General features: G+C 48.5%; 1 protein-coding gene across 1 annotated transcript in view; it reads right to left on the minus strand.

The window, feature by feature from the left end:
• col7a1 (collagen, type VII, alpha 1) overlaps window positions 1-15,026 on the minus strand; it is a gene marked incomplete at its 5' end in the record, with an annotated part of 56,230 nt that overhangs the window by 12,037 nt on the left and 29,167 nt on the right. Inside the window, 38 exons of the mRNA XM_083667682.1 lie at window positions 26-85; window positions 455-490; window positions 598-669; window positions 978-1,103; window positions 1,540-1,599; window positions 1,766-1,801; window positions 2,088-2,123; window positions 2,252-2,296; window positions 2,412-2,471; window positions 2,602-2,637; window positions 3,132-3,200; window positions 3,520-3,600; window positions 3,715-3,750; window positions 4,091-4,153; window positions 4,752-4,784; window positions 4,912-4,956; window positions 5,183-5,218; window positions 6,316-6,351; window positions 7,720-7,764; window positions 8,330-8,401; window positions 8,541-8,657; window positions 8,763-8,807; window positions 8,916-8,951; window positions 9,057-9,266; window positions 9,715-9,831; window positions 10,345-10,380; window positions 10,521-10,559; window positions 10,674-10,709; window positions 10,837-10,872; window positions 11,066-11,122; window positions 11,275-11,379; window positions 12,182-12,217; window positions 12,523-12,558; window positions 13,112-13,156; window positions 13,584-13,655; window positions 13,965-14,000; window positions 14,203-14,283; window positions 14,992-15,026. The exon at window positions 14,992-15,026 is cut by the window's right edge and continues 1 nt beyond it. Of these exons, the coding sequence (XP_083523808.1) occupies window positions 26-85; window positions 455-490; window positions 598-669; window positions 978-1,103; window positions 1,540-1,599; window positions 1,766-1,801; window positions 2,088-2,123; window positions 2,252-2,296; window positions 2,412-2,471; window positions 2,602-2,637; window positions 3,132-3,200; window positions 3,520-3,600; window positions 3,715-3,750; window positions 4,091-4,153; window positions 4,752-4,784; window positions 4,912-4,956; window positions 5,183-5,218; window positions 6,316-6,351; window positions 7,720-7,764; window positions 8,330-8,401; window positions 8,541-8,657; window positions 8,763-8,807; window positions 8,916-8,951; window positions 9,057-9,266; window positions 9,715-9,831; window positions 10,345-10,380; window positions 10,521-10,559; window positions 10,674-10,709; window positions 10,837-10,872; window positions 11,066-11,122; window positions 11,275-11,379; window positions 12,182-12,217; window positions 12,523-12,558; window positions 13,112-13,156; window positions 13,584-13,655; window positions 13,965-14,000; window positions 14,203-14,283; window positions 14,992-15,026 (2,258 nt within the window). The remainder of the gene's footprint in view (window positions 1-25; window positions 86-454; window positions 491-597; window positions 670-977; window positions 1,104-1,539; window positions 1,600-1,765; window positions 1,802-2,087; window positions 2,124-2,251; window positions 2,297-2,411; window positions 2,472-2,601; window positions 2,638-3,131; window positions 3,201-3,519; window positions 3,601-3,714; window positions 3,751-4,090; window positions 4,154-4,751; window positions 4,785-4,911; window positions 4,957-5,182; window positions 5,219-6,315; window positions 6,352-7,719; window positions 7,765-8,329; window positions 8,402-8,540; window positions 8,658-8,762; window positions 8,808-8,915; window positions 8,952-9,056; window positions 9,267-9,714; window positions 9,832-10,344; window positions 10,381-10,520; window positions 10,560-10,673; window positions 10,710-10,836; window positions 10,873-11,065; window positions 11,123-11,274; window positions 11,380-12,181; window positions 12,218-12,522; window positions 12,559-13,111; window positions 13,157-13,583; window positions 13,656-13,964; window positions 14,001-14,202; window positions 14,284-14,991) is intronic.

Genomic DNA, 15,026 nt, shown 5'->3' on the forward strand with positions numbered 1-15,026 from the left:
GGTGTAGTGGTGTAGGTCATTTTACCCTGGCCCCCGGGCCTCCCCTCTCTCCTCTCGCTCCAGGGACGCCCACTCCAACCTCCCCCTGAAGAGGAGGATTTATTAAGCTCATTAATAAAACACCACCAGCACCCCCCGTCCTTACGGAAGGTCAAAAATCACTGGGTCGGATACCTTTGACTCAATTACGCTATTAATAATATAATATAATATAATATATGCCATTTAGCTGACGCTTTCATCTAAAACGACTTACATTAGAGTGAGTGCATACATTTTTCAGTATATATGGTCCCAGCAGGAATCAAACCCACAGAGGACCGTACTACATTTGCTACCGTGCTATATTTTATAGGCCTAGAACACTTTTATTAGACATTCTAATTGGCATTGTCTGATTCTTTGGAGCCCAAAATCAGAAAATTAGACCCAGAATTGGAATGCTTTTACTTACCTTGTCCCCTTTGCCTCCATTAATTCCCGTGGGTCCCTAAACAGGGAAAACAGGAAATTCAAATTGATAAGGAAAACACACTCACGTGCGCATGCACGCACGCATGCACGCACACACACACACACTGGAACTACGCCACTCACCACTACCCCAGGGGGTCCGGGGGCACCAGGGGTTCCAGGGTTTCCCACCCGACCAGGAAAGCCTTGGAGACCCTGGGGACGAGACGGTAGTCACTGTAAGTCCTACCACAGTGACCCAGGCTAGCACAACAACAGACACGACTAGGAGACCCTTCCCCTCTCATACAAGTCACTTGTTCTACATATCTAGACATCAGGGGAGGCTGGTGGGGGTAGAAATCGGAGGACGGGGCTCATTGTAATGCACAGAACAGAATGAGTGTGTTTGATACCATTCCTTATTCCGTTCCATGCATTACAATGAGCTCGTCCTCCGATTTCTACCTCCACCAGCCTCCACTGCTAGACACAGTCTAGTGTGTGGATGTGGCTCCTCTCACCCTCTCTCCCACGGTTCCTGGTGCCCCGGGGGCTCCGACCTCCCCCCTCAGCCCAGCCAGTCCTGCAGTTCCTGTTACGCCCCGGGGCCCTGGAGGGCCGGCTGGTCCCGGCAGTCCTGAGTCCCCCTGAAACACAGCACAGACAAAAACAGGGTTCCTCATCATGATACATATGAGAAACACTCATTACAATGAGAAACACTTACACACTTACACATTATAAACACAGAAACACTTACACATTATAAACACAGAAACACTTACACATTATAAAACACTTTACACACTTACACATTATAAAACACAGAAACACTTACACATTATTTCCGGGTAAATAGAAGGAAAACAGAGCTGATGAATTGTACTGCATGTATTTGCCAGATTGTTATTGGGTAACTAGATATGTAATGACACCAGTAACAACTCTGTTGAAGAGCGTATGTATTCCTACTCTCCAGTGGGGACTATGCAATCTCAGCACATTGACAGTATGTTTAGGAGATTGCATACAGTATGTGTACATACGGTACAGAAGTGTTGCCACGTATACACGTGTACTGACCTTTAACCCCTGGGGGCCAAGCTGACCGGGAGGTCCGGCCAGTCCTACGCCTGCCAGTCCCTGTAACACAGCTTCCTGTCAGTACTACTGTAGCACATGGGGAGATCAGAGACACCGAGACCACCGAGGTCTGAAAACGTTGTTTGTTTGTGTTACCGTCTTTATACAATGACTGGAGCAGCATAACAGTTTGAGTGGACATTCCTCCTCAGAGAGAAACACATACCCTGTCTCCTTTGGGCCCAGGTAGTCCTCTTGACCCCTGAGAGAATGATAGACAATGTGAGAGAAAGACAAGGGTGTGTGCGTGTGACGTGTATGTGTGTGTGTGTGTGAGTGTAATGTGTGTGTGTGTGTGTGTGTGTGTGAGAGTGTTTGTGTGTGTGACGTGTATGTGTGTCGTGTGTGTGTGTGTGTGTGTATAATGTGTGATGCGCACGCGCGTGTGTGTGTGTTTGTGTGTGTGTGTGTGCGCGTGACAGGTTGTGTGACCAGTCATCTCCAATACCAGACACCAACTGGTTTGAAGAGGGCAGATGGTGACTCACATCTTCTCCCGGCACCCCGTCTTCACCATGAACTCCCTGTTTTCAACAACAAACGACACACACAACACTGAAGTTCACCCGTCAAACTGTGTTTCCATGTGTTCTCTGAGGAATGTTTGTGTGTAACACTGGTGCAACTGTACATGACGTTTATTGTTACTCACTCTTTCACCTTTGATGCCTGCAGGACCCTTGTCACCCCTCTCACCCTAAACGACAACCGCTCAAAAGGTCATATCGAAATCACCCACACACACTCGCCCCAATAATCCTTTAATACAACTGTAAATCATCAAATCGTTGGACCCGTCCAATCAGACTCACCCGAAGCCCAGGTAGCCCTCTCTCTCCCACTGTCCCCGGCAACGTCTGACCGGGAAGCCCCTGCACCAATCACAACGCACAACACAGCTCTGTCACGAACGCCTCGTCCGTCCGTGTCTCTGTTCAATGGGCGAGGGGAGAGTCACAGGGAAGAGCGATGGCTGACAGAGTAACCATGGAAATCACTTACCCGTTCTCCTTTCACTCCGGGGGGTCCTGCCACACTCTGTGGGGGAGGGAGGAGGTAAAAAGCCATCATGGCATTAATCACAGCGGCGTCATCCACATAATGATACATCTACTGGATCACGTGTCTCTTGAAGCCTTGAGACACTTGAAACGTCATGGCTGCATTAACATTAACTGCTAAGTGCTTAATAACTGATACTGTGTGTGTGTGTGTGTGTGTGTGTGGGTCTGTCTGTGTGTGCGTGTGTGTACATGCCTGTGAGTGAGTGTGTGTGTGTGTGTGTGTGTGTGTGTGTGTCTCTGCAACACTTTTCATGCCTTTGACTACTTATTGTTTGAGACAAGAGGATGTGACTCACGGCAATTTAAAGAGATACTGTCAGGAGGGACGTCATCTGCAGCTGTGGCTTTTTAAGATCCCAGCCCTACTTCACGCCATCCCTCACCACACATACTCACCTTCACACACTCAACTCTATATGTCACCTCCATCACCCACACACACACACACACACGCACACACACTCTCACCTTTCCTGGGGGCCCGCTGTCTCCCTGCTCCCCCTTCAGCCCACCAGAGCCTGTAGCTCCAGAAATGCCCTGGAGGTCAACAAGGTGGAGAACATGTGACCAAGAACCAACACTTAAGAACTCTCTAGATCATTGTAAAGACACAACAGTCCTCACTGTCTGTGCAATGATAACACATACTGTACTGGGAACACTGTTGGAGGCAGAGATATCACGCTCTATACACGCACACACACACACGCACGCACGCACGCACGTGAGCGCACACACACACACGCGCGCACAGGCACGCACATACACACACACGCGCGTGCACACACACACACACACACACACACGCACACACACACGCACACACACACGCACACACACACACACACACACATACCTGTTTCCCAGGTAACCCTGGCAATCCTTCTTTTCCAGGCACCCCATCCCTTCCTGGGACCCCTGGCTTGCCCCCCTCCCCCTACGGAGAGACACAGACAAAGGTCGTGGGCGGCTGACTCTCTGGAGGTGTCGTGTGCTTTTCCAGTACAGTGTACTCTTATGTGCAGTGTGAGTCACACAACGCTTCACTCACCACCTGACCTGACAACCCCGGAGGCCCCTGCGGACCCTGGAAAGAGAGAGAGAGGGGGGGGGGGGATTATTAACATCCTTCATCAACTAAGCGCAAAACAATATTCACCTGTGCATGACACAAGTCACTGGAAAGCCACTCCATGGTGCATTCCCACCAGAGAGAGAGAGGGGGAGAGAGAGAGAGATAAATCATAACGACAATACAATATCAAATACACTTCCCGGTGCAAGCTTGAGTGAACGAGGAACCCCCCCCCCCCTCCCTCCCCCCATGTGACTATAATCCATTTAGAATGCTCAGAACAGCCGTTTCAGCCAATGGAAACAGACAGGGTGAGAAGTGGTTTTAGCAGGTGATTGATGATGTCACTTACCACAGCTCCAGGGGGCCCTATGGGTCCTGGCAGCCCCATGTTGCCTTGGGGACCGGGAGCTCCCTACGGAGGAAGAGATGGAGGAGGAGAATAGGCCTCAGGGGGATAGTTTGTGCAGCTGTGCGATTTGTGTTGTGTATGACTGAATGCTCGCGCAGCAAACAATCCAACAGGCTAATGCTAGAACCATCCGTTAGAGATACAGTAACACAAAACGATACAGATTATATGATCCTGTCCTGGCGCCCCGCTGGTGGAATGAGCTTCCCACAAGATCTTCCGCCGTAGATTGAAAACCCATCTCTTCAAGCTACATCTTAACAGTCCCTCCTAAAGACCGCTTCACCCTCACTACCCCCCCCTATACTAACCCTAACCCCAAGACCTCTTCTCCCCTGTTACCCCCCTGTACAAGTTCTCTCCTGCTAATAAAATATATATATAAAAAAAAAAAAAAAAAATTAGCCTACTGGCATTACGACTGCCTATGGCCCCTGGTATGAGCATTGATTACTTTGTCTTATGACGACTGTTGGATAGATGATTCACTTACTTAAACAAATGTATTTGTTGTACGTCGCTTTGGATAAAGGCGTCTGCTAAATGCCATAAATGTAAATGTAATGTAAATGTAAATTATCATACGCCATCAAAGTCTCACCTGAACGCCAACCCCTGGCGCTCCTTGAAGACCCTGCAAGAGACACAACCTCCATCAGTAAAAAAACCCCACCGTCATGACAGTAAACACAAGTGAATGATAGTTTCATACTTCATGCTGTTCTATCAACAGTAATGGATACGTAAGGCTGAGGACTCACCTTTATCCCTGGTGGACCTGGGGGCCCGTTGGTGCCGAGTGGACCCTACGATTACAGACAGATAGCGTCGATGTACGCACAGAGCCCTGTGTGTGTGTGTGTGTGTGTGTGTGTACACAGTATGTACTGTTCTTGTGTTTGTGTGTGTGTGCGTGTCTGTGTGCGCGTGTCTGTACAGTATGTACTGTTCTTGTGTTTGTGTGTGTGTGTCTGTGTGTGCGTGTGAGCGTGTCTGTGTGTGTGTGTGTGTGTCAGAGTGTATCATACTTACAGTTGGCCCTCTAATTCCAGGCTCTCCTGGGTTTCCCTGCAAACAACAGATAACAGCATGCTCTTTTCATTCACACATTCAAACACACATGCACATTGCACATACAGCACACACACACACAACACATAACAGGACACACACACACACACACACACACACAGACAATGGCATACAAACAGTATACAGTAGCATACACACTGGAGTACATGCCTACATGTGTAAACACACATACAACCGTACACATGTTCCAGAGCATAAACACACATACAACCGTACACACGTTCCAGAGCACAAACACACATACAACCGTACACACATTCCAGAGCACAAACACACATACAACCGTACACACATTCCAGAGCATAAACACAGATGAGCACATTATCGTACAGGACGAGGCTCACACTCACACATACTGTACACACACACACACACACACACACACACACACACACACACACACACACAGTACAAAGGCACTCACATATAATACACACTTTGCAACAACACTTGCTGTGAGAGGGCTGAGGAGTGCAGATAAGGCAGCCACATGCAGAAGCAGCTTGCAGACTCCAGCCTCTCAAAAGACGGGTATTTATAGACGCCCTCCGTTTCAGTTTTCATTACACTGATGTGTCCATTTGATCTTTCCTTCCTGTCTGGGTCGACTGAACGTGACATACCCACTTATCTTTCATATCTGGAGTACAAATGGGGAGGGGGGGGGGTTTATACTCATCTTGGAGTGTGATGTGGGGTGCGCTCTGGGAGCAGGTGGTCTAGATTCATATTTCATGAGGCACTTATCAAGGTCTGACTATAATCTCAGGCCCCTTGCTCCCCCAGAGTTGGGGCTGTAATACTAATGAATGTGGATTAAGGGGAGAGATTAATGCAGATCAGAACGAGATGGATGACTCTCTGTGTGTGTGTGTGCATGTTGATGCTCTTGTAACATTATTCCCTGATAAGGTGCTACTGCTGCTGTTCTTGGTGGAAAGTAGAGCTGCAGTATGAAAGTATTATCAGAATGTGTGTATGTGAGTGTGTGTGTGCGCGAGTGTGTGTGTGTGTGTGTCCCATCCCTCCTTACTGGCACGCAAGCACGGCAACAAGCAGCACAGAGAACCTACCGGTCTGCCCAGCACTCCAGGGAACCCTGGCAGGCCCTAGAGACGGAGGAGAGAAGGAAAGAGAGAGAGAGAGAGGGAGGAGGACAGGAAAAGGGGTCGGAAAGTTGGGTTGGTTGGCAGTTGGAGAAAAAAAGAGGGAGACAGAGAGATGGGGGGGGGGGGGAAAGAAGACAGGATTGTTGAAAGGAGGGGAAAGGATAAGAAGAGAGAGAGAGAGAGAGAGAGGGGGGAGGTAAGGGGTTAGAAGCGGAGCTGCAAATGGTTACGGTCTAGAGGAATCTATGTAGCCTGAGCAGCCCAAGGGAAAAAGGGATAGCTCTCCATCGGCCTAGTGCTCACAGCCAATCCCCAGGCTCGCCTACTGTACATAGGCCCAGCATAGAAGGAGGCTGCCACCCTGGGGGGGTGTGGGAAACTGTTACTCACTGATCGGCCTTGAGGACCAGGTGGCCCTTGCTGACCCTGCTCCAAAGTACAGGGGGGGGAGGAAACAAAACGTGAGTAAAAACAAAATGCTTATCATCTTTCTCTCTCTCTCTCTCTCTCCCCCTCCAAACCTCTCTCCTCATCCTCCTCCTCCTCCTCCTCCTCCTCCTCCTCCTCCTCCTCACTTTCTCCATCTCTACCCTCCTCCTCCACCTCTTCCTGCACATGTTGTGGCTGGTGACAGGCTCACTGATCCTCTTACTCACCTACTGAGCGTTTGGACTGAAACACAACATAGTGTGTTTAATGGGAGAGCTGTGCTCTATGGAATGCTGAAGTCTGTGAGACAAGTCTGTGAGGCAAGTCCTTTGATGTCTGGAACCCTGCTAAATCATTAAAAACAGAGCGGTGCGCTTCACCTGCATAATGCATGCATGCAGTCCTACCGAAAAAAGACATTCAACAACGAAGCATTGTAGTAAGCACACACAGTGTAGTTCTACAGATGCTGGTAAATATCACATCATTAAAAGTAGTATTGCAAAACTGTAACGGGATGTATCTACTCATAAAGAGCTCAATCAAAGGGAAAACCTCAAAGGTACTCAGGGCTTGATTCTGACTAAGCGTTTTTATTTTTATTTTTTATATATATACCGGATAAAACACCAAAAACAGAACTGAACATGAAAGTGTCTTCGTTTGTGTTTCGTTTCAATGTCTCCTTCCCTCTCAACCTTTATTTGAACGTTTTGGCTCTAATTTCTATTTTTAATTTCCCTGTGAAAAAAACAAAAAACAGGTGCAATTTTGGCTGTGGTGCAAAAAGCTCAGTGAATCAGGCCCTGAGTCTTTCTCTGAGGAAGATCTCAGCGTTTAATCACAGTGTCATCGTCTAACTCTCCCCTCCCCCTCACCCTCACCCTCACCCCACCCCCACCCTCACCCCCACACCCCCACCCCCACCCCTCCTCTCACCGGCTTCCCATCCTGGCCAGGTTTCCCAGGCTCTCCTGCTGTTCCCTGAAAAGACACAGTAATACACACCGTTGTTACGACACCAACAACTGCCATTACGTGATATGATAACCACCCTCCCTACAGATGGAGAGGATAGTCTGTCAAGCATTCCATATCTACTTAACAATGTCAACATTCCAATCCAGAGCCGGTTATTTTGTACACAGAAGAGAAGCTTAAGCATACAGTACACAATTAAGAAAAAATGGCTGTGATTTATTGTCCACATTGTCACGGGGGTAGGGGGAGTTGTTAGGCACCACGTGACAATATTGATGATAAATCACAGCCTGAAGGACACACAACGGAAAATTGTGACCAGAAAGCAATTCTTTAAGTAATTCATTTTGTGATAGTGGCGGTTTCTGCCCTGCACTAAGAAATATAGTTCCCGAAACTACAAACGTTGTCAAGGGATCGTGTTACGCAAATCTACTGAGGTGTAGGAATATCCTAAAAGATTATTTAACCGTGACGTTATTGTGATGAAATCACGGTTTCGGACGCCTCTCGGCCAATTACAATGCTTGTTAATGACGTAGTAAAGCGCACCTGGAAGCTAACTCACCTGAAAGCCATTGCGTCCCTTTTCTCCAACCTCACCTTGGTCCCCTTTAACTCCATGAGACCCAGCAATACCCTGTAATACACACACACACACACACGCACACACACGCACACACACACACACACACACACACACACACACACACATTCATTTTTATATAGGTTCATACACTGTCTATAATTTGTACTCTTTGTAGAGTGGGCATTCTCACCCGGTCTCCTTTGGGTCCCTGTGGTCCTGAAGCGCCACCCTCTCCCTTCTGTCCTGCCACCCCTGGAAGACCCCTGGCACCAGGGAGCCCGGACACTGACATGTCGGCAGAAGCCCCCTACACACACACACACTGTTTTATATACTCTCATAGTGAATAGTGTGTTTCCCATTGGTGGGTTCAGTAGGACCTGAGTGGTAGGTACAGGGTGAGGGGGCTTACCTTTGGCCCAGGGGGTCCGAGTGCTCCAATTGGCCCCACCTTCCCCTAAAAGACAGTTGTTTTCATCTAAATACACGTCCATATCAAAGAGTGTGTTCATTATGAATGTGAAAATAACGATGATGACTTTGGCAGTAATGTAGTAACACTCACAGCATCTCCTTTGTCCCCCTTCTCTGCTCTCTCTCCCTAAAACACACACAGATGACGTTAGTGGCATCTCCCTCATCCATGATGACATCACCCACTTCTTCCTCCTCCCATTCCTCCTCCTGTCACCTTCCTCTTCCTCACCTTTTCTCCATGTCTTCCAGACTCTCCCTGTTCCCCAACTCTCCCCGGCACTCCTGGTATTCCAGGCTTGCCAGGATCTCCAGCCGTTCCCGGGGGTCCCTCGGGGCCTCTCTCTCCAATGGCCCTCCCTGTGGGTCCTGTAGCCCCCACGAGCCCCCTCTCCCCGTGCTCTCCCTTCTGACCCCTCTCCCCAGGTAGACCACGAGACCCCTGGCACACACACAGAAAAAGTAAGTCCAGTAATTACAGCTATATAATAATCAATCAATCATAATACATTCCATTTGTAACATGCTTTTCATTTGAACAATCTCAAAACACATAAATAAACATATATATATATATATACACACTGTATATAAATACTAGATGAATATGAAAACATTCAAATGATGCCAGTGCCAATCCAGTGCTGATCACAGAACCCAGAATCTCATCTCTCCAGTCAGACTTAGTGAGACTAATCCAATGCCAACCGATGCCGTCAAATGTTCCATTGACTAAGCGGAGAGATAGAGTACACATGACGTTGTGTATCAAATCAAGACACCGATATCATGTCTTAGTTAACTCCCAATTTCAGTGTCTAAAACTCCCCCTCCCCCCCGTTCCCCCACCCCCCGTTCCCCCACCCCTGCCCTGGCCCCGCACCACTCACATCCGCTCCCGCTACTCCTCTCTGGCCGGCATCGCCCTTGTCTCCTCTCTGGCCCCTCTCCACCACGGGCTTCACCACCACGTCCTTTCTGTCCACCATCACCTTCAGGTCGCGCATCTGCAGCACAGAGAGAGAGAGAGAGGGGAAGAGGGGAAGAGGGGGAGAGAGAGAGAGAGAGAGAGAGAGAGAGAGAGAGAGAGAGAGAGAGAGAGGGGAAGAGGGGGAGAGAGAGAGAGACAGAGAGAGAGGGGAAGAGGGGGAGAGAGAGGGGGGGGGGAGAGAGGGAGAGAGGGAGGGAGAGGGAGAGAGAGAGAGGGAGGGAGAGAGAGAGAGAGAGAGAGAGGAGCACTGGTCAGGGGGAGGAGGTGTGTGTGTGTGTGGGGGGGGGGGTGTGGAGGGGGGGGGGGCAAGTGACTCATACACCCCCCAACAAAGACATTCACAGTCACACTGTAGTCACTTTTATGTCATGAACCCAAAGCAACATATATACATGAAATACTGAACACTAGATGATTATGATATAATTCGAAAAATATGTCAAATGAAAATCAATGCCGTCCAATGATACAGTATTAACAATGATACACAGTCTGAGAAGTGATACACAGGGTGAGAAGGTCCAGTTACCTCAATACCAAAGTTGGACAGGGCCTTCTGCACATCCTGCATTGGAGAGAAGAAAGACAGTGAGAACGAAGACTGCAGCAAACATTCAGTCACAAGTGATTTGAGAAGTGTCAGTTCAAAAGTGAGGATCTCAAGTCCGTATAGGGAAGATAGTGAGAGGTCTGAAGGGGTCTTACCACTGTTGTTCCTGGTCTGCCGTCCTCTCCGGGGTCTCCCTGTCAATAACATCAATGACATCTCCTTATCAGTATAAACCACATCACACACGCACTCACACACACACGCGCACACTCACACGCACACACGCACACACACACACACACACTTACCCGATCACCTTTAGAGGCCCCTGCTCCTTTTTCTCCCTAAAATAGACAAGAGTAACAACGTTATCGGAGGGAGAGGTCAGAGGATCGCAGAGCAGATTACAGGACATGAAAGATTGAAATCAAAAATGAATAAAGATTAAGGCTCTCTATGCCGATGCCTTACTCTGGGTCCTGCTGCTCCTGGGAATCCAGGCACACCCTGGGATGAGACACAGTACGGTGATCAGAGACCATGTGACAAAAGAGAGCCACAGAGCATTGCTATTCCAGTGGATGATACTGATATCGAATTGGATTGAATTCATATTGTTTGGAGATGCATTGAAGAGTGGTATGTAATGGTATGCTGATGATGCAGTTTTGTATACTGTAGAATTACTGCAGTTACTCACCGGGGCTCCTGGAGGTCCCTGAGGGATAGATACCTCAGCCCCCTTCACATAGATCACCTGAGAGATAGGTTGGGGGGGGGGGGGAGAGAATCGCGTGAGAAAAATCAGAGTGGCAAACACACGTGTCACACACGCATATGCGCACGCACACACCTATACACAAACACACACACACACAGATGAGGCTCCATATGGATGTAGTACAGTACCTGTCCGGGAGGGCCAATGCTGCCAGGTACCCCTTGGGGCCCAGTTGGACCAGAGGGCCCTACAGGTCCGCCTAGGCCCCGGTCCCCTTTGAGCCCGTCACGGCCCTGGAGCACACACACACACACACACACACACACACACACACACACACACACACACACACACGACAGACAACAGAACACAAGCTGAGCCTTCAAACCAACATTGCCACTCTCCAGACCAACTGGAAGGAAATGTTATCAATCATAACGCAATGAAATAGGTTTATTTAAATCACAGTAGAGGGACAATGACTAAGCGGGCCTCAACCACACCTCTGAAACTGCTCTCTGCCACTTGATCAAAGGACCCTGAAATCAAAGCAGGTGAGCTCTGACCCCCATCCCTCTCCTCCACTAAAGTCCTCCAGATAATTACTATCAAATTTGCACATGAAAACACCGCCCCTGACATTTGGATTCCCCATCCTGCCTCAGAAGTGGTGGCTGGCCCTCAAAGGCCACGCTTGATCATCAGAGTCAGGGATGCTTCTTTTTTTTTCAACAGTGCTTGGCTTTAGCGAGCTAGTTATCGATTCCGCAGTGAAAGAGGGTGTGATGGTAATATCAATGTCCAGAGTAACATACAGTTAATAAACACACACTTGGAGGGAAATTGATGAGGTGGAGAAAAAGGGGTGGAAGAGGGGATAATCAGTGATACTAAGGAGCCGGGGAGAACAAGGATCGATAGACAAGAGATGGAGAGAGAGAGGGAAAACAAGACAAGACAGACAGCCGGGTGAGAGACGGAGAGTGAGAGAAAGGGAAAAAGAGAGAGAGAGGGGGGGGTGAGAGAGAGACAGAGAGAGACAGAGACAGAGAGAAGGCAATGGGATGAGACAGTATAGGATAACAAGTTACTTACATCCCTTCCACCTGCCCCGGCCTCTCCTTTGTCACCCTGTGGGTAGAGACGTCATCGTCAAATCAAACGCAGGAATTGAAAAACCCGTTCAAATCTACACTAACAAATACACCTTCTATTCTAAAGACCTCTTCACCCCCACCACCCCCCTGTACAAGTTTCTCTCCGATTAATAAAAAACACCCCCAAAAAAATCCTTTATTTTATCTTATGGTGACTGTTGGATAGATGATTCCCGTACTTAAACAAATGTGTTTGTTGTAAGTCTCTTTGGATAAAGACGTCTGCTAAACGCCGTAAATGGAAATGGAAATGAGTGGCATACAGTTGGCATCACTGACCTTTCTGCCATCTTCCCCTGGCACGCCATCCTCGCCCTGCCACCCAAAAAAAATACACAACACACGTCAAGATACAGACAGAGTCGGGATACGCTTAAAATTCAGCTTGTAAAACAATGAGTCTCCCAATCTGTTGTTGTACTAAAGGGGAGTTTGCTCGCTCAGTCTCAGATAATTCATTGCTGGTGCGTTGGCCCGATTATCCCATTAGCGACTCACTTGTGAGTACAACAGGCAGTGATTATGCAGCAGACCCACTCAGGTGAGATGAAAGCCTCACATTTTGATCGCTGCACTTCAACCAGAGGAAATGACAAACAAGCCCTAATGGTAATTACACACATGGCGATGCTCACGCACCCACTCCCCGGGATCCATTTCAAAGAGAGAGTTTCATTCAGATGACTAATACACGGTACATACAATGTACAGACGGTGATAACCGAAATAATAATATGGTAATTGTATAAGTACTGCGCCTTGCAGGAGTCTGAAGTCTGTTAGGGGGGGGGGGGGGGGGGGGGGGAGGGGGGGGGGGGGTTAGTGGTGGGTTTTACTGACTCATGTCAATTATTGGAACTCTAGTCACCATTTTTCCAGCAGCCCCAGGTTTTCCATCTTCTCCTGCCTTGCCCTGAAACACATCAGTGATGGTAATAATGAGACTGGGATCCACGCTTTCAAGGGTGAAGTTAGTTTGAATGTGTCTGGGACTGTGTGACTGTGTGTGTGTGTGTGTGTGTGTGTGTGTGTGTGTGTGTGTGTGTGTGTCTGCTGTGTATGTGCGTGTGTATCTGTGTGTGAGCGCATTTCTGTGTGTGCGCCTGTGTGTGTGTGCGTCTGTGTGTGTGTGCGTCTGTGTTTGTGTCTGCTGTGTGTGTGTGGGTGTGTGTGTGTGTGTGCGTGCGTGCGTATCTGTGTGTGTGCGCATTTGTTTGTGTGTGCGTCTGTGTGTGTGTGTGCGCATTTGTGTGTGTGTGCGTCTGTGTGTGTGTGTGTGCGTGTGTGTGTGTGTATGTGGGTGTCTGACTGTGTGTGTGCTAGAGTGTGTGAGTACTCACAGGTGTCCCAGTGTTCCCTGGGGGGCCGGTGGGGCCTGGGGGTCCCTGCGCTCCTCTCAGTCCTGCTAGGCCCTGGAGGTAAAGACAGGCAGCAGGATCGATGAGAGCTCAAATCATACAGCACCACAGTGCCCTCTAGAGCACAAGGCCAGTAGGTGCATAGAGGCAGCGTGAGAGATACCTGCTCAATATAACTGACTGGCCTCTACCTCCATAACTCTTTACTGTAGCTGTATGCAATAATATGATAACCCCTCAGGTATGCTATATGAAGTATCTGCCATGTCTGGATTATTGACACTTAAACACAGGTACGACGCTGGAGACAATGCAAACAAGGTTGAAAATGGTGAAGTGTCCCTTTAACACAGTGATACTCACATCTCTTCCTGGATCCCCTGTTTTTCCCACATCTCCCTATAAACCCAAAAAGAAAAAACCATTGAACTATGACTCTTAATACATTCATTAAAATGATCTCAAATCGAAACACAGCGGTTGTCTCACGTCCAAAATGCTTTAAGATGTGCTGTATGTTTGTGTTGTTGTTGTTGTTGTTGTTGTTGTTGTTGTTGTGTAGGTGTCAGTCTGGCAGAGACAGTGAGACGGTGGTACTGACCCGCAGGCCCGCCGATCCCGGAGGTCCTGGTTTGCCATCCAGACCGTTCCGTCCATCCAATCCAGACGCACCTCTCTCTCCCTACAGAGACACACAGAGGTGTTGGATAGCATCTGAGAAAGACGTACTGTGACCAGGATGGTATCACACCACTAGGATGGTATCACACCACTAGGATGGTATCACACCGCTAGGATGGTATCACACCACTAGGACCCTTCAGGCACACAGGCTGATACAGGCATGCCAGAAGACACACTGAGTGTGATCGTTTCTGCTATATCCACCATTTTCAAAAAAATATCTCTTCAGTTTCTCTTCTATAAAATGATTGGAAAAAAAAAAACCTCGATGATATGAATGGAAAGGGCAGTAGTGATGCTAGCCAGCCTCGTTTACGATTCTTGAAAGTTGTAACCCAATCTTGAGTATCTTGGTGTTTCTATGCTAAATGTAACACCTCCAAAAAGTGTTGCTAATGGATGCTATACAGTATCGCTTTTTGGACTGAAACTCTTTGTGTCTGTAGACTTCAGTGATAACGCTGCGTTCTGGCTCCAGCGCCTCTCTTTTGACCCTGATGTTCTGAGCCAGCCCCGCTGTGCTTCATCCCACTGGGAATCTGCAGACTGCGAAACAGGATCCGGTGGAATGAAGGACAGCGGTACCTGCCAATCACGAGTCGGGTTCCGAGACCCCTCGGGTAGTTTGCAGTAGTAGTAGCAGTAGTACGATTGGCTAAGGACAAAATCAGCCTGCATGACAATGTCATTGTGTTCCCATCCGAACCTTCTCTCCCGGGCCTCCTCTCTCTCCTGTGTCAC

This window comes from Argentina silus, assembly GCF_951799395.1.
Source record: "Argentina silus genome assembly, chromosome: 4".
Classification (NCBI taxonomy): Eukaryota; Metazoa; Chordata; class Actinopteri; order Argentiniformes; family Argentinidae; genus Argentina; species Argentina silus.